At 41.1% G+C, this 23385-nt stretch overlaps 1 protein-coding gene and 1 pseudogene across 2 annotated transcripts in view; both read right to left on the reverse strand.

Annotated features, from left to right (window-relative positions):
* Positions 1–10844: 10844 nt before the first annotated feature.
* The window catches only part of MYO5C (myosin VC), a 57824-nt gene continuing 45283 nt past the window's right edge, over positions 10845–23385 (reverse strand). Inside the window, exons 29-41 of one of the 2 annotated variants that reach the window (XM_066636664.1) lie at positions 23123–23303; positions 21790–21883; positions 20408–20468; positions 19802–19970; positions 18871–18958; positions 17298–17396; positions 16024–16178; positions 15803–15892; positions 14676–14826; positions 13195–13477; positions 11993–12167; positions 11729–11809; positions 10845–11622 (exon numbers count right to left, since the gene is read on the reverse strand). In XM_066636664.1, coding sequence (XP_066492761.1) covers positions 11470–11622; positions 11729–11809; positions 11993–12167; positions 13195–13477; positions 14676–14826; positions 15803–15892; positions 16024–16178; positions 17298–17396; positions 18871–18958; positions 19802–19970; positions 20408–20468; positions 21790–21883; positions 23123–23303 — 1780 coding nt within the window. In that variant the 3' untranslated portion in view covers positions 10845–11469. Of the gene's footprint in view, positions 11623–11728; positions 11810–11992; positions 12168–13194; positions 13478–14675; positions 14827–15802; positions 15893–16023; positions 16179–17297; positions 17397–18870; positions 18959–19801; positions 19971–20407; positions 20469–21789; positions 21884–23122; positions 23304–23385 lie in introns of those variants that run through there. The other variant, XM_066636665.1, reaches the window with a different exon arrangement.
* On the reverse strand, positions 13795–13924 carry LOC136659661 (5S ribosomal RNA; annotated as a pseudogene).

Raw genomic sequence — 23385 nt, forward strand, 5'->3', positions numbered from 1 at the left:
TGGATGGCCGGCCGCGCTGCAGCCCTCGGGATGCTCCCGCGCTCCAGCCGGCCGGGCTCAGTGCGCCGGGGGGGGGGGCTCAGCCCAGGCTCGCCCCCTTCCTTCCCAACCCCCCCCCCCCGGTCCAGGAGAGGAAGCCCATTCTCAGCCCTTTGCTCGCACAGGGCACCAGGAGGAGATCTCTGCTGGATCAGACCCCTCCAGAGCAGCAGCCCTCATTCCCACTGTGACCAAGCAGGAATCTCACAGCCCAATCCTCTGCATGTCTACTCAGAACTGCATCCTATTATAGTCAATGGGTCTTACTCCCAGGGAAGTGTGGATAGGATTGCAGCCTCACAGCCCAATCCTATCCACACTTTCCTGGGAGTAAGCCTCATTGACTTACTTCTGAGTAGACATGCAGAGGATTGGGCTGTCAGGCAGCAATCCTAAGCACACTTTCCAGAGAGTAAGCCCCATTGAAGGCAATGGAATTTACTTCTGATAGACAAGCATAGGATTGTGCTCACAGCCACTAGCAGAGAGAGAGAGACAGGGCGAGCTGCTTCTGAACTCAGGAGGGGGAGTGGAGCTAGGAAGCCCCCCCCCAGTACTATCATAATTTGGGCTTTAAAGCAGGCTGCAATCCTCAGCAGGCTTGCTTGAAATCAACAGAACTTGCTTCAGATGTCCAGGATGGGAGCAAGACTGAGCAGCACAGAATTCTTTCTTTTTCAGAAGCTGAACACCTGGGCTGAAGCTCACCTCTCCTGAAATGCATTTTGCACCCCTCCCTACTCTTCCCCCACTCCATGCTCCCCTATCTGAACTTGCAGTAGTTTTCAATTTTTTTTGTCTCACTGTGCACCAACAAGGTACTAAAATTGTCAAGGCATACTATCAATTTTTTTTTTGGCAATTGACAAGGCACACCATGCTACTGATGGGGGGGGGGGCTCACATCTCTAAATGCCCCTATTAGTAAATGAGCCTCCTCCAAACATCCACGGCACACTTGCGTACCATTCGTGGCACACCAATGTGCCGTGGCACACTGGCTGAAAATCACTGCTCTATTGAGTCCTCAAGGGTAACATTGCTGTGGTAAAGTCCTGTATGCAGGTACCAAAAAAAATCAGGGCCTGGGCACAAGTGCAGAAGGAAGCAGACCTGACTTGGCTTGTAGCTGGTGTGAACAGGATCTAGGACTCCTTATGGACCACAAGCTGAACATGAGCCAGCAGTGTGATACAACGGGGGGGGGGGGAATGCAATGCTGGGTTGCATTGATAGAGGCATAGAGTCTTGATCACCTAAAGAAATAGTTCCACCCTACTTGGCAGTAATAAAACCTCACTTGGAATATTTCAGCCTGGGCACCACATTTTAAAAACAACAATTGGCATTTGTATACTGCCTCTCTTGGTTATTGGATTACTCCTGTGACTTTAATTGAAGGTGATTCACATAGGCAGGCTTTGATAAGAAGCACATTGATAAACTGGAATGGGTTCAGTGGAGAGCATCTAAGGTCATGATGGAGCTGGAAACCATGTCAAATGACTCTAACTTTCTAACATGCCCAACTCTAATATTGTATGACCTCTCAATTTATCTCATCCTCTGGTTGGCCACTACTAGATAAAACCTTTAGCCTGATGTACCCTCTCCCCGTCTTTACTTATGCTCCTGTATATAGTCTTATTATGATCCCATGTTGTAGTTGAGGCTCGGAAGGAGTGGCTTGCCTAAGGTCACCTACTGAGTTCATTGCAGTGGCAAAATTTATAGTGAACCTTTTAAATTTAAAATTAAATCTTTTGAATTTAATCTTTTAAATTAAATAACTAGATCAGGGCTCATGGGGGGGGGGCATAAATGGGTAATTTGAACCCAGGCCCAGAAGCCAAAAAAAGGGCCCGCAGAAATTTCTCTCACAAATTTCTTACATTTTCCTATCTTACCAGAACTTGCAGTTCCAGTGGGATGCTGAGGGCACTACTGTGAGCATGTGGAAACAGCTGCTCCTGCAAGCCATGTGTACTGGGCCCAGGAATGCAGACATGACACTCCTTAACAGTGTCAAATGTGGGAGGAAACGGGCCTGCTACAGCAGCCCTTTGGCTTGTGGATCCACTTGTCATGAAGGAGTGTATAGGAGCTCAGGGACACAGCTGTGGGTCTACAGCTGCTGCAGAAGTACCATAGATACTTGCCTATAGTAATTTTATAGTGAAATTTTTGCCAAGTAACCAAGCTCAAATTATCACTTCGCCTTATCTCCGGGTCAATCAGAGGGCAAAGCCTTTCAACTCTGAAGTTTCTTTTCTCAAGGGCAGACAGGCGCCAAGTTTCTCATGCAGTAGGCAGGCACAGCTCCTTAGAAGCAATTTGTTAACCTTTTATTCGCCTTCTTTCTGCTGCAGCCTGGTTCTGCTTGGCAAATGCTTGCAAAGCAAGTCTGTTTTTTGAAACACCAGGATGGGAATCCTCCTTTCCATCTGAAGCAGGCTACAATTCAATGCTTACTTAAGGATAACACCAATGGAAAGCAGTGGGTCTACTTCTGAGTAAAAAGGGTTGCAAATATATGCAACTGCATCTCTCTGCTGTGAATTGAATTGCACACTCCCTGTTATGCGTTATGGGTTGTATGTTGTATGTAGAGCTTCTGGCTTAACACACCAGACACCTTAAAGGTGGATTTGATTCATGGATCTTCTGCAGTGGTTCCCAACCTTTTTCACTCAAATATCCCTTGGCAGCCCATTTCCATAAATTGTACCCTTCATATTAGCAAAATGCTTGTAATTAATAATACAAGCCCTCATCTTAACTCTAGGAAAGCCCAGAATTCATGTATTTATCACAGTGCTTTCTCTTTTTATCTGTTTGAAGAACAGAAGACTCTGCCTTTGCACTGTTTTGCACCAGAAGTGTGCTGAGAAATTCTGAGTGATTGATCACTTTCCATATTATGTTTCAGCTTTTTTACTGTGCTGGTTTTCAATCACTGGTGCATACATGAATTGATGACCAAAAACTAGCTATTGGTGGGGCTTTCACAGCCAACTAGCTACCTCCCTTCCTGCCTTGCTGGTCATTGCAAGGCATTCCTGTCTTGCAAGGCATTCTGAAGCATGACCTGACTTTTTCTACCATTATTCCATTCTTTTTCAAGTACCCCTAAAGGTCCTGTTGAGTGTCCCTGGGAGTACATGAAGACCAGGTTGGGAACCACTGTTTTACTGGTTTGTTGTTTACAGTGCACTTACTCTGATAGTGCTTACATAAAGGTGGTGAAGACCAGAATTTAAAAAGAATAAGAATGTATCTTATGATCTTTTAGTATGTTTTTAATAAATTAGAGACTACAGTTCTTAGGTAACAATTAGTGGTGGGTTATTTTTCAGGATCTGACCTCGAGTAAAATCAGACAAAACTATAGTCAGACATCCCCTAAGTTTAACCCCCGACTTATCCGAGGGTCATAGAAAATTCCATGATTGTTGGCTCAAAACCTGCCCTCAACTTATCTGTGGGATTGACTTATGGGCGAGTGTCTGCAGTAAGTTTTGGTGCATGCAGGACATTCTAGTGCACACTTTCCATTCTAGTGTGAGCCTTAATACGATAATGCTAATTTTTCCCAGTGATTGCTATATTTAAAAGATTTTAGAGAGACTTAAGAATGCATTTGGTTTTCCATAATATTGTATTTAGCTGTTGATGTCATGTGGGCAGGTAGCACTGGGCTTCACATCGGGGAAGCCCAGTAGACCTGGGCTCCAAAGACAATTCCGGCTGATGTCACCCACCCCCACTCTGTTTTACCCAACCCCTCCCCCTTTGGGAAGGGGCCCAAAAGAAACTTTTGTACCCCTGGTAAAAATTCCTCTCAAAGGCCCTGAACTAGATACCAACAAACACTGAAGACGAAGATGAGATTATTCATCTGGTCTTTAGTTCTTGCACTCATATTTATGGTCCTGCTCTCTTTGGAAGATTTATTAAAGTAAATGATCCCTTCCCCCCAAAGAAACCATCGTACAACATATCTGATAAAATCCATACATTCCAATAAAGCAGATACAATCCCATACCATTTCTACACATAGTGAACAGTAGCTGAGCTTTTCAGACTTGCGGTATATTTCCCGGAGAGCTCTCTCTTTGTAGCACTTGTCACACGGACCAAATACATTGGCCAAAAAAGTCTGGTCACACATCTTGACTTGGAGCGGGAACTGGAAGAGATCGAAGCGGAAAGGAAGTGGGTGCAACAGAAAACCTTTCCTAGGACCTAAAGCATCTTAAACAGTTGGACAAACAGTTGCAAGTGGGGAAAGCTCCAAGCACCAAAATCTTGATTTTCTTGGCACTTGATCATGTTCCAAGGATGCTTAAGAAAGATAATAAACGTATTTGGTTGCCGAGTGGGTATTGAAATACTGCTGTGACTTGACTTCCTCCCTAGACTTATTTGTTCCCCAATCAGGGTGACCAGATGCCCTCTTTTTTAACCTCGTGTACTGGAAAAAAAAAATTTCCCCCTTTTCCCTGTGAGCGGGCCCCTGCAGGCAGTACATAGCCTTCTTCCAATTAATAAATTATCTGTCATAAATTATATGTAGTTTTAAACTTAACGTCTTATACCTGACTTTTAAATTTACTAAGTCATATAGTCATGGATTTCAACCACATGAAATCAATATATGAGTGTTTTAGCTTTTATTTTGCCATGACCTACATTTTTACTGGATGTCCTACATTTTGGGGTGCCTTGTCCTCTTTTGCAGTTATTACATCTGGTCGCCCTGTCCCCAATGACTCAATGATATGCATTAGGTCTAGCTTTATTTTTTATATTTCTCTAATTAATGTTAAAATTAATGTTTTTAATACTTATCTGTTATGATACTTTGTACTTTATTATGAAGCGTTGTAAGTTGCCTTGGGCACTTGCTTTGGCATAGGGTGGGATATAAATATCTCAAAATAAATAAAATAAAAATTCAATTTTAGGCCTGTCACCCAGCTGAAGAAATTTAAGTAGATGGGTCAGTTAATTGATTAATAGGTATGCATTTGCATGTGATAAAGACCAATAGTTCTGAAACAAAAAGCATGTTTTTGTGGATGATACGTGTGTTTCTCAAAGCAAACAGCACCTTAGGAGGGGCATTTGCCATCTACAATTCTTGTAAGCAGTTGAAATTAATATTTTTAACTGTAGTCTCTCTCGCTCTCTCTCTGTTTAATTGGAGCACCTTTTTTGCTTGATCAAAAGTTTTTAATAAAGTAATTTAACCAATTAATTTGTTAAAAACAGAACAGCCCTAACAAGAGATATTTTTCCATCTGAAATTGACATGTCTGCAATAATGCCATAATAATGAATAAAAATCAGAAGACATCTGCACTGCAGCTGGAGTAATTATTCATCATCTTAGTAAGGGTGCCAACTGACCCCAAATGTACCTGTCTGGCTTGCTCTTCTACCTATAACAATTGTTTGGAAGCAAAAAGCATAGGCTAAGCAGGTTTAGTTTTGGTAAGTTGGCAAGCCTGTTTGGTCTGCAGAAATCACCAGATGAAGCTTTTAATAGCATAGAGATAAGTATTATCACCTACTATGTCTTTAAGTTGGTCTTAAAGGTACAGAAACAGGGACTGATAAAAAGTAATTCTATTGTAAATAAACTTTTTTATTCACAAGCACATAAAAACTGGAATGGATCCATCAACTATTATTTCTTTATTTAAAGCATTTTTAATTACCCTGCTCTTTAGGCAACAAGACTCCTAGAGGGATTCACATTTTTTAAAAATCAATTAAAAATAATAGCTGTACAATTTTACTGTGGGTAGAGGTGAGAGAAAAGCAGGTACAGGGTAATTTGAGAAACGTTTAACAATAAAATATAAAGTCCCAAAGTGCTTAAATGGCACTTTTTATTGGGATATATAAGCATTGTAGATTTTTTTTCCAAATTGCACAGAAACCTTCAGGCTCAGATTATGATTTTGCAACTCAACATATTCCTGCCTTAACTTCTGACAACATAAATGGGTCAATAGGCCATCTGCACTGAACCTGTGGCAGTCCAGGTGGGGTAGACAAGACAAACAAACTGTATAGTTGGCACAAAGGCGAGCAGGGAACTGTCTCCACTGATCCAAATGGTGAAGAGGGTGGCCCATGCCATTTGCTCATCACTCAAAGTGTCCACCTTTATGATAATTTGACAGAATTAGTTGTCATCAACAAAGTGCAACCTCTTGAGATCCACCTTAATATTACAAGATTTACCATTGATATCACAAGGAAAGCGGTAAATCTACCTACCTTCTTTTTTCAGAGTGGATACTTTGAAGTCTCCAGAATGGGGGGAAATAAGCTGTGCACAGCGAGAGACCAACAACAACACACTTAATGCTTAGATAATCTACTTAAGAGTATTAGAGCTCAAGCCAGCACTTTTGCATTGTGGCACCTGGCCTCCTTGGCACACTCCTGGTTTAGGTTTCGGAGACTTAAGTTTATCATCCTCAATCAGAGAAAATTCTAGGTCTTAGGATGATAAAAACGTAAGAATAGTCTGCTGGATAGTTCTGGGACCAAAGATCCAGCCAGATCCAGCATCCTGTTTCCAACAATGGCTAACTAATGGGCAGGAGGTCTGGTCTAGAGGGTAGAGCCTCCATAACATCCACAAGGTCACCAGTTCAAGGCCACTGGCACCGTGTGACCTTGAAGCAGCTGACAAGCTGAGCCCAGTTATTCCATCTGCTCTGAGCGTGGGAGGATGGAGGCCAGAATGTGAAACCAGATCAGAATGAAACACCTGAATGTTGTGGTTCTTGAAAGAAAGAACCTTCTTTCAATTGTAAAAATCCCTATGGGGATTTAAATAAGCCTGCCTATGTAAATCACCTTGAATAAAGTCTTGAATAAAGACCAAGAAAGGCGGTATATAAATACCTGTATTATTATTATTATTATTATTATTATTAACTGGAACAGTGGGCTCTGGAAAGCCCACATAGGGCCAGCCCATCCATGAAGTGAACAATGCCACTATTTTTAGAGCTGTTTTGAGTGAAGTCACATCAACAGATCAGCTGATCTTCTACTGCTTGCCAATTCATCTGTGATTTAAGTGATGTCTCACTGAAGTTACTAGGCACCTGACAGCCAGTTGTTTCAAACTGTTCAGAAGTTGTTCATTGTATGAGAGCAAGGGTATCTCCAGCACCAATCTCCTCTTGTCATTGCTTTTCATTATATTGTTTCCAGTATTAATCTTATTAATTATTAATCTTATTAATCTTTTAAAGGCCTAGATGCCTTTAAAAGGGGATTGGACAAGTTTCTGGAGGAAAAATCCATTATGGAGTACAAGCCATGATGTGTATGCGCAACCTCCTGATTTTAGAAATGGGTTAAGTCAGAATGCCAGATGTAGGGGAGGGCACCAGGATGAGGTCTCTTGTTATCTGGTGTGCTCCCTGGGGCATTTGGTGGGCTGCTGTGAGATCCAGGAAGCTGGACTAGATGGGCCTATGGCCTGATCCAGTGGGGCTGTTCTTATGTTCTTATTGATGTACTTTGTCTAGCTGATGCTGTAAGTTTGGGTTTGCTTCACTTAAAAAAGGGGGTGGGCTATATTTGCTGTATTGTAACTCTGCAGTTACACACCAGTAACTCTGCGAGATTATGAAGCAACTGGGATTGTGGAAGATCGGAACACTCCTTGCAAATCAGAAGGAATTAGCAAAATGTCTGTGGTGAATGTTGACAAATTAGGGTTAGACTACAAACACACACCAAAAAAAGAGTGCTATGGCACCCTAAATATTAACTTTATTGAATTTATGGGTGGAGTGTTCACAATGCAGACATCCTAGATCAGTGGTTCCTAACCTTTAGGAGCTCACGGACCACTGTGGCAAAAATTGGAATAATTGTGGACCACACGCAACCCTCTGCACACAAATAATACAATTAAATTTGGTAGTCCATGGAGAAATGCTTGGTGAGACACCAGAAGTGCTAGCTGTGGTTGCAGGTGGTCTATTCTGCACCCTCTCTGATGTTCCAAGGGGAAGTGTCTTGCCAAGCAAGCACTTCCTCAGTCTATGAGAAAGGGCAGAAAACGGACTGCCCACAACTACAGCTGACACTTCAGTGCCGGCTCTCGCAGTCTGTTCTCTGCACTCTTTGGCTGTCCGTGGGGGAGCACTCACATGGCAAGATGCTGCAGGTGTCCATTCTCTGCCCTGTCTGGTGGTCCATGGGGGAGCACTCCCTCAGTGAGATGCTGGAAGTGATAGAAGGCAATTATCTTTTTTTCTGAGACCTTGCAGACCTTCTCTTGGTCTCACAGACCATTTGTTGGTCCACGGACCACTGGCCTAGATGAAGCTGTCAAGCTGTGTTCAGAAAAAACATTTTCTGAAAATACTTCCACGGATTGTTTCATACATCAAAATTTGGAGAGAGTGGAGGTAGAGCTGCTGTACCCATGCATATTTTGCAGTGTGATTGCATGGTCTGATGCTTCTTTCTCCAAGAAAATAAAGGGAGGAACTATGGAATTAGCACCTGTGTTCTGTTGGTTTTGTAATATGGTCATGAGGCAGGATGGGAAGAAATTCATTTCCTGCGGAGAAACAGGGACTGATTTATTCCCTGCTGAATGATCCCATTGTTATGCCTGCTGATTTGAGGGAGGAGAAAAGAAAGTGTTCTCCCCCACCCCCAGCATGCAAGAGAAAGTCAGTATGAAATGAAACAGTACACAGCTGTAGAATTAGAATTCATATCCAGTTGAAATTCTGTAATTGGTCACAATCCTAGACAGCAGCATCCAAGAATGTAGCAGTTCCACAAGCATCTCTTTCTACATGCACACCTCTTTCCCACCCATGCATGTGGCTATGTAGGTAGAGCTGCAGCTATTAACAGGTACAAGGTGCATGTGGTCTTATATGCAGCAGCACAAACAGCTTCTATGCTACAGTTTACTCATTCCTGTTGGTAATGAGGAATTATCTCTTGGGGGAAAAATCAATCAAGACTTCCTTCCTGCAGCTGTGTGACTCACCAGTTTCTCTCTTATGGTCGAATGAGACATTATCTCACCACCAATTTTCCCTTGTACCACCATAACTTCCCTTGGTCTTTTTTCGTTTTTGTTTTGTTTAGTTGGGTTTATTTTCAGTTTTGGATCCTTGCAAAAAATAAAAATAAAAAAGCTGAAACAAACATGCCTAGGAGATGGCATATTGAGGAAAGAACTTGCTAGTGCAGGAAGGATTAGATATTTGGCTTCCTTTCAGTTTCCCTGGCCCTGCTTTAGTTGTACTAGGAAAATATGGGTACAGGAATCCCATGTTTCTCTCAATGCATCTAGTTTTTTACTAAGAAGGGGAAAAAGAGACATCTCTAGACTTGGGCAACAGCTATTACACTCTAAACACTTTAGTGCTAAGCTACAGCCCATAAACAAAATATAATAAAAGTAAACAATTTTAACCAGTCGGACTTGCCATAGTCCTGTGCACATTTCAGAGTAACGGTGCAATCCTAGGCGCATCTACTCAGAAGTAATTCCTATTGTGTTCAGTTGGGCTTATTCCAATGAAAGTAAAGGTTCTGTATCTGTATAGAATTGCAGCCTGAGAGCACAATCCTATGCATGTGCAGATGCCTGATGTCATCTGTTCTTGGAAGCTAAGCAGGGACAGGCCTGGTTAGTACTTGGATGGGAGACCGCTTGGGAATACTGGGTGCTGTAGGCTTATACTATAATCTTTCGAGACTGAAGGTTGCCAACCGTTTTCTACTCAGAAGTACATCCCAATGTATTCAATGGTGCTTACTCCCAGGAGTATGTATAGGCTTGCAGATTTAGTCTCATCGACGAGGAAAAGAATACTACACAGAGTATGTAAGTAAGCCCTTCAGATACCCTAAGGACTAAGGAGTTTTCATTTTGTACGTCCCAGAAGCATCTGTTTAATATTCAACCAAAACACATTTATATACAGGCAGAAGTTCATAGGAGATACTTTAAGTGTTGTGTGTCCTGAACTGAACATTCTGGCATCAGGTCTCAGATACCTTTTTTCTACACCACATAGGGAACTCTTAGGCAGTGTGAGTTATTGGCCAGAGCTCTGTGCTGCTACCATGCCATCCTTTTAAATGGTTGAAGCTGGTACAGCTTCTGTTAGGCACAAGTGAGGGGCTTGGCTGGCTCTGTCATACCATTGTTCCAGACTTCAGCCCTCAGTCTGAACTTCAGCACAATCTGAATTTAATGATTAGCCTGTCTTCAATCATGCCTTATTTCTTTACATAGCATAGGATGAGTCTTTGAAATTCACGAGCACTGGCTTGGATGGCTTTAAAAGGGGATTGGACAGTCAAAAAGGATAGGTCTATCAATGGCTACTAGTCATTAGAGTTATGCGCTACCTCCAAATTCAGCAGCAGTATATCTCTGAATCCTAGCAGTGGGGGTGCAGTGGCAAGAGAGAATTACATCTTTCTTTTCATCTGGTGGGTCACTGTAGGAAACAGGATGCTTGACTGGATGCACCTTTGGTGTCATGCCTCTAGCTCCCCAATTCTCATCTTCCTAATCCAATACCCAACCACTACTTACATCTTGGGTCCCTTCAGTTTTGGCAGTCTGTGCCAACACCAGCCTGTTCTGAGCCTTCTGGGCCCTGACAGATACACAAAAGGTTTTCAGGTACACTTGTGAAATAAAGAATAAGAACAACATACTTCTTGAGTTCTACAAAAACACATCACAACTCTGTTGTACATAAATTAATATTTACTCGGTTTAATACAAGACACAAAATAGCTCACCAATTATTATACGTTTCCATTTTTTTCCCAATTAGCTCAATAGGGAAAATCTCTGGTAAAAAAAAATACTAAGGCAGTGATCCTTTACCCAGACACACACATTATTCATTCATATCCTGGTCTGCCTAAAAGGCTTCAAATGGCGTATCCTACTTATATGACAATCATTTGGCACAATATACATACTGGCACATTATAATAATTTCTTAGTGTCTTAATTTATATGCTTTCATAAAACAAACATATATAGCTATGTAAATGTATACACAATAAAAATACGTATGTAAAAATATTACAAAAATTATTTTGTCAGTCTTTAATAACAAAAAGGCCTTTGTTCTTAGGAGAACCATCATGAACCCAATGTCAGAGTCAATATGATTGGATTCAAGCAAACACTGTGTGAGCTTGAGCTATAAAGGGAAGATTTTGTCCGGAATCGAGAATATGCAGTCCTCCCTTTCTTAAACTCTTGATTGTTTGGAGAATCAACCTCTATACAAAATAGATTCACTTCATGGTGATTGAAGAAGCATTTGGCTCAGCAATGTCAGTTTGCCTTTCAAGCAGAGGGTGAATTACATAGCGATTCCTTTTGGTTATATCCTGGTGAGAAAGCCAAGTTTAAAACTGCTGGGAATTTGTATCACTTCCAGAGCATGTGGAGAGGGGGTAAAAGGAAATGTCACTTGAAAGAGATATTTTGTATCTAGCATCAGTTGTGGAGAATTTTCTCTGTTGTTCAACAGGGCCTGGAACCAGAGCAAAGATACAGGCGATTAAAGTAGCAAGAACTAAAACTTAGCAAACTGGTGGAATAGATTCATAAAAGCAAAAGTTAGTGATTTCTAATCATACCTGCACCTTACGAACAAATGATGGAGTCACTCTTTTCTCAAAATCATCTATGGGCGTGTAGGAGTTGAGGATCTTTACTATCTATATAGAAAATAAAAAAAATAGTTGTAATTTAAAGTCTGCAAAGGAAACAAATGGCCATCTCTGAGAGGAGACTGGAAGAAGGGATCCACCAAGGGTGGCTATTCTTGGGGCACCTAGTGTCAGAGAGGTTTCCCAAACCAGTACTTGAACATTCTAGCAAGAAATCCTGTAAAACAATACCTGCACAGCAGACAGAGATGTGCAGCACTCAGAAATCTCTCTAGCATCATCCTCTGTGATTTTTTTGACCTGAAGGAGCCAAGCTGCTTGGGAAAGTGGCTCCAAAGTTTCCTTGGCAGAACTGCTCTGCAAATTCTTCTCCTTCAGCCATTCTTCCAGATAGCTGATATTACACCTGGGATTAACAAACAGAAGAAAACCTGCTAGGAATTCTCTTCCTGCAGGAGCTGGGAACACAAGTTATTTCACATGAAACATTGTGTGTATAAGGCAGGAGGGTGTCCATGTCCATACACAGTGTATCAAAGTAATGAACTAATCACACATAAATCATAAAGCCTAAACTCAACCAACAATAATTATGATTTTGTCAGGACATCCCATAGAATTTTTGTGAAATAGTCAATAGATTCCCATGCATTTAAAAAATACTCCAAATTAACTATTAGCTAGACCAGGGGCCTCCAAACCCTGGCCTGAGGGCCAGGTGTGGCCCATGGCAAGCCTCTATCTGCCCCGTGGCTAGCCTCTAGTCCCCTGCAAGCCTCTGGCCCACTTGACTGAACACGACCAGCTGTGCTCCAGTTAGTGCTCCAGGAGGGTGTTCTGAGGGTTTAAAAATATCACTTCCTGGTTTTCCTGAATAATTGTAAGTAATTTTTTGTGCCTTCTGAAGACTTTAGAAGGCCTTCTGGGGGTCAAGGAGGCCTCCCCAGCCATTAGAACTTGCTCAGAGTTTCCTGTGATGTGCTGGTTCTGATATATTTACTCTTGTATATTTAAGTAAGCTGTTTGGGAGTTTGGGGAATGGGAGTCTAAGTGTGTGCTTTATTTCTGTTGGTGCTTGGAGAAATCCTGGAAATTTGAGCCCATTCATTCATTTATTCATTCATCTAAGTTTCATCTCTAATGCATTAAATTTTACATTTCAAATTTATTTTAAAGAATCACTTTAAAAAAATCACTCCCATAGTAAACTACTTGTTCTTTACAATTTTTCAGAGGTTTCAGAACACCACAGTTTATGCTTTGTTTAATCTTGTTGGCATCTGCTGTCTTCATTGGGTTGCTGCTAAGTTTTTATGCAATTGTTATTTGTATTTTTATCAAATTGCTGCTGGCTGGCTGCTTTGGATATTTTCCTCACTCAAAAGGGTGGATACAAATGGGTTTCATAATATTTTTTACAGTTACAAGTTTACCTTATCTGCATTCCTTTTCGACAAGAGCACATGTCCTTGCGGAGGAAGAGGCTATTAAGCGTGACCGCTCCAATCAGAAAGAAAAGCTGCCGCACAACCTGCTTTAGAAGCTCTGAGTCCAAGCCATTCTGACACATTGTGGTATAAAAATAGCTGAGCTGTTGCAGGATGGAGATCATGGTGTAGGCATCTGTGTCGTCTATGCTGGAAGAGCGCTTTCGGAATCCGGTTGGTTTTAAGCCAGAAATCCCCTGCAGGCTTTCATACTCAAGCATTCCCGGCACTGGAGAGGATAACAGCAAGCAAGCAAGAGCAAAAAAGGTTCCTTTATCACTGCCATTTGGCTCTGGAAACAGGTTGCCACTTGAATGCTGTTTAAAGATCTTTAGGTACCCAGTACATATCCTCACTGTAACATGAAGGACATTTGGGTGGGCTACATTTTGAGAATCCCATATTCAGAGGACATGCAGGATTCAGCTAAACAGAGTGGAAATAAAAATGCTAACAAAAACGCATGAACCTGAATATCTCTCCCTGTATTGCACATAGTTGCACTTGGTTGGTTGGCAACCTTCAGTCTTGGAAGACTATGGTATAAGCCTACAGCACCTGGTATTCCCAGGCGGTCTCCCATCCAAGTACTAACCGGGCCTGACCCTGCTTAGCTTCTGAGATCAGATGAGACCAGGCATCCCCTGTTATGTGCAGGGTAACAGTTGCTGCTTGCATTCACGCAAATTGTAATGCAATACTTGATCTGTGCCTAGATTACAAAAAAAGGAAATGTGAGTAGGCCTACGTTCAGTGTAGTAAATATGCATCCTCCCTTTAAGGCATATTGCTTCGCATATACCGTATACCATATACTAAATACTGCTTGCCTCTGAGGGCTTATTGTCTCACAAGAACAGTGATTATCATTGGCGTCAGGAATAAAAGGCTTTTTGTGTCACAGTCAGACATCGCTCTTGTTAATGCATGTAATATCTATTTAAGGAGTGCCTGCCTGGCTTTGTGTATGAAAAAAGTTAGCTCTAGAGACAGCCCATGCAGGTCTGAATGGAGCTTTTGACCCACATTTGCTTGGACAGAAGTTCTTCCTTCGAGTCTCATTTGCAAAGGAAGGACAGCATCACTCCACCCAATTTGGCCAAAGGCCTCTCCTGGTCTGTTGACAGACCCTGTTATTATATTGCCAAAGAAGTTGCACTCATTTTATTGCCAATGGTTTTCCTCTGAGAATCAGAATTTTCATATACCTTCAGCAATACATTACAGGAAGGTGATAGGTAACAATCGTGTCTTCAAGCCTGGGTTACACATATGGAGACATATTCATACAGCTATCAAATATGCATGAAGATGAAAATTGTATTTCACAATACCTATAATACACACCGATCCCTTTGTAGCCATGTACAGAATTTAGTTAACAGTGTAGGAAGGGTGCAGTAGTAATTTATTTGCCGCCTGCTTACCTATCATTGGCTGAATGTTGTTCTCCATTACAATAATGAACTGATGATAGATACGAATGGCCAAGTCACTAAGAACCTGCCTATATTCTGATAGATCGAAATGCTTCAGACTGTTCTTGTTTTGTTCTGGGGTATTATGCTTCATGAATTCCTGAAAGTCAGTTGTACAGTTACATACACGTAGCTAAACTTGCAGTTTTAATTATTACACATTAACTAGGTTACTGTCAATACAAGCATGTACTCAGAAAAGCAAAGCGTGATTAACATGCTGCTGTCACAAGCATCTTTGCACACATTTCCGCCTCGTGCTGGTAATGGGTTCTGGAGCCAGCTCAAACTAGTTTTTATGGATGAAATCAGTCTTCTTTTGCAAAACATAACTCTTAATTGTGACATATGGTGTGTGTCCTACCAGATGCTCACTGCATGATGCACTTGGAGAGCAAGAAGATTATGTTCACAATGTGTAGGTGGAATAGGTTATTCAGGAGTTGTGGTGAGTGACTTCTAGGTGATTCCCCAGAGTCCTGGGTTAGGAAGAGAAAAGAAGAATGGGGAGGGGGGGAAAGAGTACCATCTCAGGGTCTCCAACCCCTTTAGGGTTCCCCTTCAGGGAATTAGGGAAAGAATTGAAGCCTACATTTGCACGTGTTGGACTGCAAAGACATCTCTAAAGAAGAACTTTGAATTACTAAAACCATTAGCCTGAGCATGCAGAAATTAAGTGAGAAAGGGAAAAAGTTGTCTGTAACAGAAAGAGTTAACTTTTTTTATAACTGCATCCAAATAAAAACACAGTACTAAGCATAGAATGGCCACATTAGATATATACCAATTTCTTCCATTGTACTGCTAATGATTCTACATCTCTCTAAATCCAACCACCATTTATTGCAATTGCTTCAGAGATGTTTTATCCCATTGTTTGGTCAACAGACACCACAGTGACTCACTTTATGTACTATGTTCCATTTCATCATTTCTTTAACAAACACCTAAAGGATTCACAAGAGCACAGATAGAAAGTATGGCTTCTGAATCTCCTGGTAAAGTTGAGTCAAATGGGCCATACATCCAAAGTTTTTGTTATCAAAAGTAACATGATGCTGTTTGTCTATTCTTACCTCTTCCCCACTGTACTGCTTCAAACAGTTAAGAAAATGGCATGTATTTGAGAGCCAGAAGGACAACATCTCAAAATCTTCAGCATGTTCCTAAATAGTGAGATCACATGAAGAGATAATACACATCGGTAAGTATAATACATGTGGCTCCTTTTAAAATGTATTAACAGAGTCACAATGTTGTCATAAAAAAGTCAAAAAGGTACATGTACCATTCCTACCTTAATTACTTGTTTAATACCATTGATTGCCATATTCATGAAAGACTTCAGCATGTCGTCATCATTCAGATAATCAGTGTATCTCACACACATGAACAAGATGTGAGCTGGGAGCCCTGGTATCATATTTACCACCACCCCACGGGGCTTCAGATCTACATAAATCCAAAAATCAATGGGTATTTATTATTTAGCAGATACAAAAGAAATTCAACAGCTAGTTTCTTTTTTTAAAGGAAACAAAACCATACCAAATTCATTTCTTCCTGCCAAAGAGTTAAGAATTACAAAGGACCCAGAAATAAATTATACAGCCATCGAAGCCCACTCTGCAGTTTCTACTTCTTGATAAAAACAAATTGGATGCATCTGTGGATATCTTCAGAGGTCACAAAATCGTCTTAGAGACACATCATAGGGAGGTGGTCTGAATCACAAAAAACTTTACAGCAATGCTGTAAAGAGGAATAAAAGTTAGGATACTACAGATGCTTGTTTTTACTCTGGATATTATAAGGAATGCTCTGGAGAAGCACGATAATATTAATTTATAATATTTGAATACAAACAAAGGGAAAAAATAGCTCCCTGATGAGACTTACAAATGAATGGAGAATAGTCTAGAAAGAAGCTAAGAAGTCCAATTGTTTGTGAAAGCATGAATTAAACTCAAACCTTCAGAGAAAGAAAAAAGAGCAGAGGCAGATAGAGGCTTCTGTGCTATGACATTACTATAAATGACATTGATGCCTGAGAACAGAATAAATGAGAAAGGGGAGATGAAGGATGGAGCAGTGCTAAGATGGAGGAAAAAAAGAACAAACACAGACCTGATGTACTTGGGACCAGTTTGTGAAGGCCATTCAAAGAAAAAGTATGGTAAACAAGATAAGGGGAAAAGATTTTAGGAGCAAGGACACCACCAACAGTTACTTAGCTACTAACAATGTTTCAACAATAGTGACTTACAGGAATGGCAGATCTGAGAAGGAAAAGCAAATCCAAGACCCTGGAGTCCTCAAAGTCTTTAGCTTCAGGAGCGAACAGTTTAGGAAAGTTATAGGAAAAACAAGTATATGAGAGACAGTCTTTCAAGGCTATTCTGAAGCAATTAGAAACATTGTAGTCCTTTTAAGAACAAAGCTGGAAATGACAGATACGAAATAAGAAGGAAAAAAGCATTAATATTGATCATAAATATTTAGCAACTTTGACAACTATTTGGTGTTGCCCATGATTATACTTAGCTGAAATGCAAAGTGTTACTGAAGTACCAAGGATCAGATTCTGAACAATTTTTGCTTCATCTTCCTTTCTGTACTGCAATATTCCAAGGTATTCTTTAGGTGAGGACGACAAGGGCACTTCACTGGCTGTCAAATGTCAATAATATTTATAACCAGAAAAATATTTCATTAACTTTAAAAAGTTGAAAAAAAATTATCAAAGACACAGATTACAGCAGTGCTTCTCAAACTGGAGCGTTGCAATGCCCCAGTCAGAGAGCCCTGGCCTCTGCCCCCTTAAGAGGTGGGGAGGGGGGAGGCAGCGACGCGATCGCCAGTTTTGCATCACTTTGAGGGGTCACAGGGTCTTGGCTGGACTTACCACAGCTTGCTGCAGCTTCCCAGGGATGAGGGGAGCATGATGCCAGCCTCTGCTGGGCTCCCCAACATGCGGAGAATGTAAAACTATCACGACCCAGTTCGTTTGTGATTGCAAACCAGAAGTGGGTCACGATCAAAATTTTGCCTGTCTCCACATGTCGGGGAGACCTGTGGAGGCTGGTCCGGGACTGCCCGCACCCCCAGGAGGTTGCTGCAGGCTGTGGTAAGTCCAGCCAAGCACCTGGGCCCCTCCAAAGTGACACGATCTTGACGATCGCGTTACTGCCTCCCCCCCTCCCCTGCAAGGACTTACTGCAGAACTCAAACTTCCTGCGAGTTTGAGAACCACTGGATTACAGCGACAATTTCATTTTTAAGAACATTACTCCTGTACCATGTGCAACAATCACGAGGTACTGCACCGACAACAGCCACTAAGGCCAAAGCAATGTTGGACAAAAGTGCTAGTGATCACCTTCAAGGCATTTTGGTCATCACAAAGGTACAGCTCTAACACTACCTCCCTGAAAACCATGCCTGACAAACAAGAAGTCAACCTTAAGGACATCTATTCCCTCCATTCCCCCCCCCCCCAGTTGACTTTAACCATGATTTAGTGTTACATCTGCACAGATGCTAAGCATGGTTCTGTTGTAAACCAAAACACTGAAATAATCATATGCAACTGACTTGCAGTGATGGATTCTGGGAGATTCTGTAGTGCTTACCATAGCATAGATACAAAATCTTAGGTAATATAAAGAAATGGAGTGGAGAATTTGGTCCAAAAGTGAGGGGAGCATGCATCTCCAAGGATGGCTCTCAAATTGTAAAGCAAGGTTTATAAGGAGCAAGTGTTACATCTATCCGTTTTAGGCCAACACAATGTTTGACCAAACCTACGCTTCTAGTTGGTAGCACTCTTTTCTAACAACATTCCCAAATAACAGATAGAAAAGCAGAATGAACAAAATCCTCATAATAATGACCATAAGAAAAATCCTGCTGGATCAGGCCAAAGGGCCATCTAATTCAGCATCCTATTTCTCACAGTGGCCTCCTTCTCTGGGAAGCAGACAAGTAGGAGAGAGAGACATGCCTCTCTCCTGCCACTGCTCCTATGCAACTGGTATTCAGAGGCAAACTCTCTCATAATCTTGGTCTCATTTTCTATGTGATTCCTAAAGTAGTACACATTGTAGATGTTTATAAAAGTAAGCTATATACTAAATGCTCTCACCTCTTTCTATAGAATTTCTAAGGGTTCTGATTTGATCCTCCAGTTTCTTTATTATTCTGTCCTTCTTATCCAGCTCCTCTTCTAAATCCTACAATGTTCAATAAAGAATTGACAGGAAATTATCTAACTAAGTGTTTCCTACAGGAAGGAAAAATTTCTAATAGTATTTTGCTTTTCCACCTAGAGAGACATTCAGAGTGGCTTAGATTAAAAATGATAACAATAATAAAAATATAGAACAGCTATTATGATAAAACACAGCAGTAACAAGTTGATAAACAGCAGGACGACAGCAGCTAAACCAGAAAAGGTCTTAGGCTGCTACCCTGTTCATTACTACCTGGGAGTGTCCACTGAATGCTTTGGGATTTACTTCTGAATAATCATGCATAAAATTGAACTGTTAATGACTGAAAGCTTGGACCATGGGAGCCATGCATGCCTCCAGGGGATAGGAGTTTATGGTTGAGGCACCAGTACTGAAAAGGTCCTGTGTATGCCTAGCATGAGCACTGAATGCTCCATAATATCACATTAGAACCTTGCCCAGTTCTACCTAATGGAACCCAACCTACCACATTCATGGAAAGCCATGTCCATTGAGACTCTGGAAAGCTATGTCCAAAGTCTCAGCGATGGAGAGCTGAGACTCTGGAAAGCTATGAAAGAGACTCATGGAAAGCTATGTCCATTGAGAGTCACTGTACATAAAGCATGTCTCCATTCCTCTCTTAAATCATTTTTATATGTAATCATGTTGAGTTTGTCCTTGGATGGCACACCTTGTCCTGACTTTAGGAGAACACGGGAATCTGGTCCTCTTTCCATCCTCTTACAGGGCTAAAAGATATCTAAGTTTATGCCTAACAGGTGAAGGAGGACCATTTGAATTTACTTTTTAGCAAGTAATCCATCGCCAGGAGCGTCTCACCGTATTTTCCATGGTTAGATATGTCACATCCTGCCATATTTTGCTCCTTGTTTCGTTCTCTCTCTCACGTTGCATCTCCACGTGATCACTGGTCTGTTGAAATTCTTGAGCTGCAAGTATTAGCTTTTCTTTTTCCTTCGTGTATATCTCATTTTGAACTTTAAATACTCTGGAAAGCAAAAACATATAAGATTGTTCCAGTGTGTGAAGGAAAGTACTGCTATAATACTGTGTACATCTTTTATTTGCTCATACTATACTTTATTCATTCTGAAGTACATCTGTGCTTTCCCTTTATCTTCCTCAGTAACTAAGACTGCCAATTGGCAAACAACCAAGCCTGGTCTGCTCCTGTCCCTTTAAGAGGAGTTTGAGATGAAGAAGTGGCAGGCAGGTGAAGCCTTTCAGAGCATGAAACCAAACAAGATCACCTGCTAAGTGCTGCAAATCAAACCCTATTAAAAGAACAGCTTAAAAAGCTTAACCCACAGATGTTATTAAACCGACAGTATATATTCATTTAGGGAACTGTATTTCCTTTTTGGTGAGATTAAATATCCAGGTTAACAATGACCAATATTTTTCAGCTAAAAAAAAAAAATTTACCTTCGTGGTGTTCCTTCTTTCAAATTATGATGCAACTGGTCTGTTGTTTTTTCCATTTTATCTTTAATAATTGAGAAAAAAGTTTTACTAAAATTACCTAGACTAGAATTTAGCACTTTTAACATAGAGCAAACAAAGCTAAACGATAAAGTTGAGCACCTAAAAGCACCTAAATGTCCAACTTTATGGAAGTTAGTTGCCCCCTCTTACGTGCCCCCAAAACCCACATGGTGACAAAGTTACTATTAAATTAATTTCAATATTAATTTGAATTAATTTACTATTCAATATTATGACATAATATTGAATAGCACGCATGCATCTAAGATGACTGGGAGGTGAAGGAGAACTGTGACAAGCTGGAAAATTGCATTGTGAAAATGTTTTCTGCCCTTTCACCCAAACTTGATTCATTTCCTTTTGTCCTGATTTTCTTATCTCTTTTATTTAGAGAAGATTGATGGCATTGTTACAGTGTCTTTTTCTTTCATAGCTATACCCTTAATTGACCTCTATTCAAGTTTTACATTACCTCTTACATATTTTGAAGCATAAATTTGAAGCAACGATTGCAAAAACAAGCACAGAGCATAACCATATGTTGAATAATAGGTAACAGATACCATCGCTGAACTACTGCTTCATTATGCATAAAACAGGCAAACTTGAGAACGAATTATTCAATGAGACAGACCTTTGTCCATCTAGATCAGTGGTTTCCAGCCTTTAGGAGGTTGGTCCACTGAGGTCCACTCAGTGGTCCACTGAGGCAAAAATAGGAATTGTCATGGACCACATGCAATCCCCTCACCCTCCTGCACACAAAAAATACCATTAATATTTATTAGATATATTATTTATAGAGAAGATTTTGTTGCTGGCTGTGGCTGGTCTGTTCTCCGCCCTCTCTGGTGGACCTTGGGGAAGCATCTCCCGAGCAAGAAGTCCCCCATGGTGACCCCGTGATGGGGGTGCCCCCATGGTGCCCCCACCAGAGAGGGCAGAGAACAGACTGCCCACAGCTGCAGTTAGCATTCTAGTGTTCTCTGGTGGTCTGTGGGGAAGCTCTTGCTTGGCAAGATGCTGGTTGTGATAGAAGGTGGTCTTTTTTTACTGAGACCTCGCAGACCACTTCTCAGGATCTCACGGACCACAGGTTGGGAACCAGTGATCTCCAGTGTCTCAGGCAGAGATTCTCTCGGCTCTACTGTTTGGGATTTCTTCAACCAGAGATGCCAAGGACTGAACCTATCCATGTACAAAAACATATATTCCAACCCTGAACTTTGCCCTTTCCTCAGTAAAGATGCCCGAGTAGAACATTTGTGACAGAAGGTATTATCCTCCAGTCTTACTGTTTGTAGAATCAGGCTCCTGATTACCTTCATTCTTTACAGTTTCTTCCTGAAGACGGTTTTCAAGATCCAACTTCTGCTTGTGAAGCTCAGAAATTTGTTGCTTAAGATCTGGGATCATCTTCATAGAAAGGGAAAACAAATATTCAGAAAACTGTCATTCAATAGATTGTGACACAAATTGAAGCAGTCAAGGTTTTCTCAGAGAAGTCCATGTGACTTTCTCCTCATCTTTCTAGGGACAGGTAAAAACTTTTAAGAAAGTCTTTAAGAATTGCAGGCTAATTGTATGTTCTTACTTGATATTGCTTGCTGGACTTTTAGCTACTGCTACCATTTTGTTGATTTATAGTCTGCTATTATTGTTATTATTCTCTGATAATAACCGTGAGATTTCATATCAACAGCAGTATAAAACATTTTAAAATCAACCAGTGCCTGCTTGTTATCTTCCCCAGCAGTTTTAGAAGTGCTTCTCTGGTCATTGGACAGCTTTCCAGAATAACCCACATAATTATTTAGAATTGTTTTCTACTTGTGTTCCACCCCCTGCATTAACCTAGATTTTCTCCTCTAGTTTCTTCATCGCTATCAAACCTGGAGCATCCCTTCCTTTGTACCTCGCTCCTGCATGGAGCTTGGATGACACCTTTTACTCTGAGATTCAAAGGCCTGGGCCTCTGCTTGCATTCCTGAGGTTCCTTTGATCACTGAGTCAGACTCTACAGTCAGTCTACAGCTCCATTACATTATTCTTTCAAATGACAATTCTTAGGAGTCTTGTCTATAGCTTACTAGTTGCTCATGCTGTGTTCAAGCGCCCCCAGCTGGGCAAACAGAAAAGCTGTACTTGCTAAGATGCTTGAAGAAGATAAGGCAGGCTGACATCAAATATGGAGCCATTGTTTAGCTCAGTTATCACATTTGTTTCCATCTCTAGTCACATTCTGCATTTGCCCATTTGGGGAGCTTTTGTATGTGTACCAGGGCAAGCTGAAGCTATTGAGCTGCCTGAGGCAGCCCAACAGCACTGCTGCTGTTCCTGCCTGTATCACATCTTTAATGGTACTTAACTTGCAGTGCAAGTCTATATATTTATTCAAAAGTATGTCTCACTATGTCTAATAGGGCTTACATCCAGGTAACTACACCAGATTGTGCCTTGGGCAGTTATGTACTCTTCATAAGCGTTTTGCTAATCCAAAGTTCTAAAATCTGTATAGCGACTGAAAAACAGAAAGATCTTAGAGACCTCTCTTGGGCTAGCTAATGGATGCAAATAAAAAGAAGCTGCAAAACTCCACTGCAGAAAAACTTCTGCATTAACATTTTGATCTTGATGATGTAATTTGGTCCTCACCACATTTTCTGAAGTTAGCCTGGCGAGCTGGAGTCGGATACTGTCACTCTTGTCATTTTCTTTCCTAAACAGGTTCTGTAAGTGACTGATTTCATGACTAAGATGTTCAACTTTGGAATTGAGACCTTCTATCTCGCTTTCATAGTTTTCTTTTTGAGCCTGGAAGTGGCTTTCCAATACTCTGTTAAAAGAACAGGAAAACAAACAGTGTAAAGTTGACTGAAATGGAAATATATTTTAAGACCATGGACAATCCAATGTAA

Source organism: Tiliqua scincoides, chromosome 8 (genome assembly GCF_035046505.1).
Source record: "Tiliqua scincoides isolate rTilSci1 chromosome 8, rTilSci1.hap2, whole genome shotgun sequence".
NCBI classification, from domain to species: domain Eukaryota; kingdom Metazoa; phylum Chordata; class Lepidosauria; order Squamata; family Scincidae; genus Tiliqua; species Tiliqua scincoides.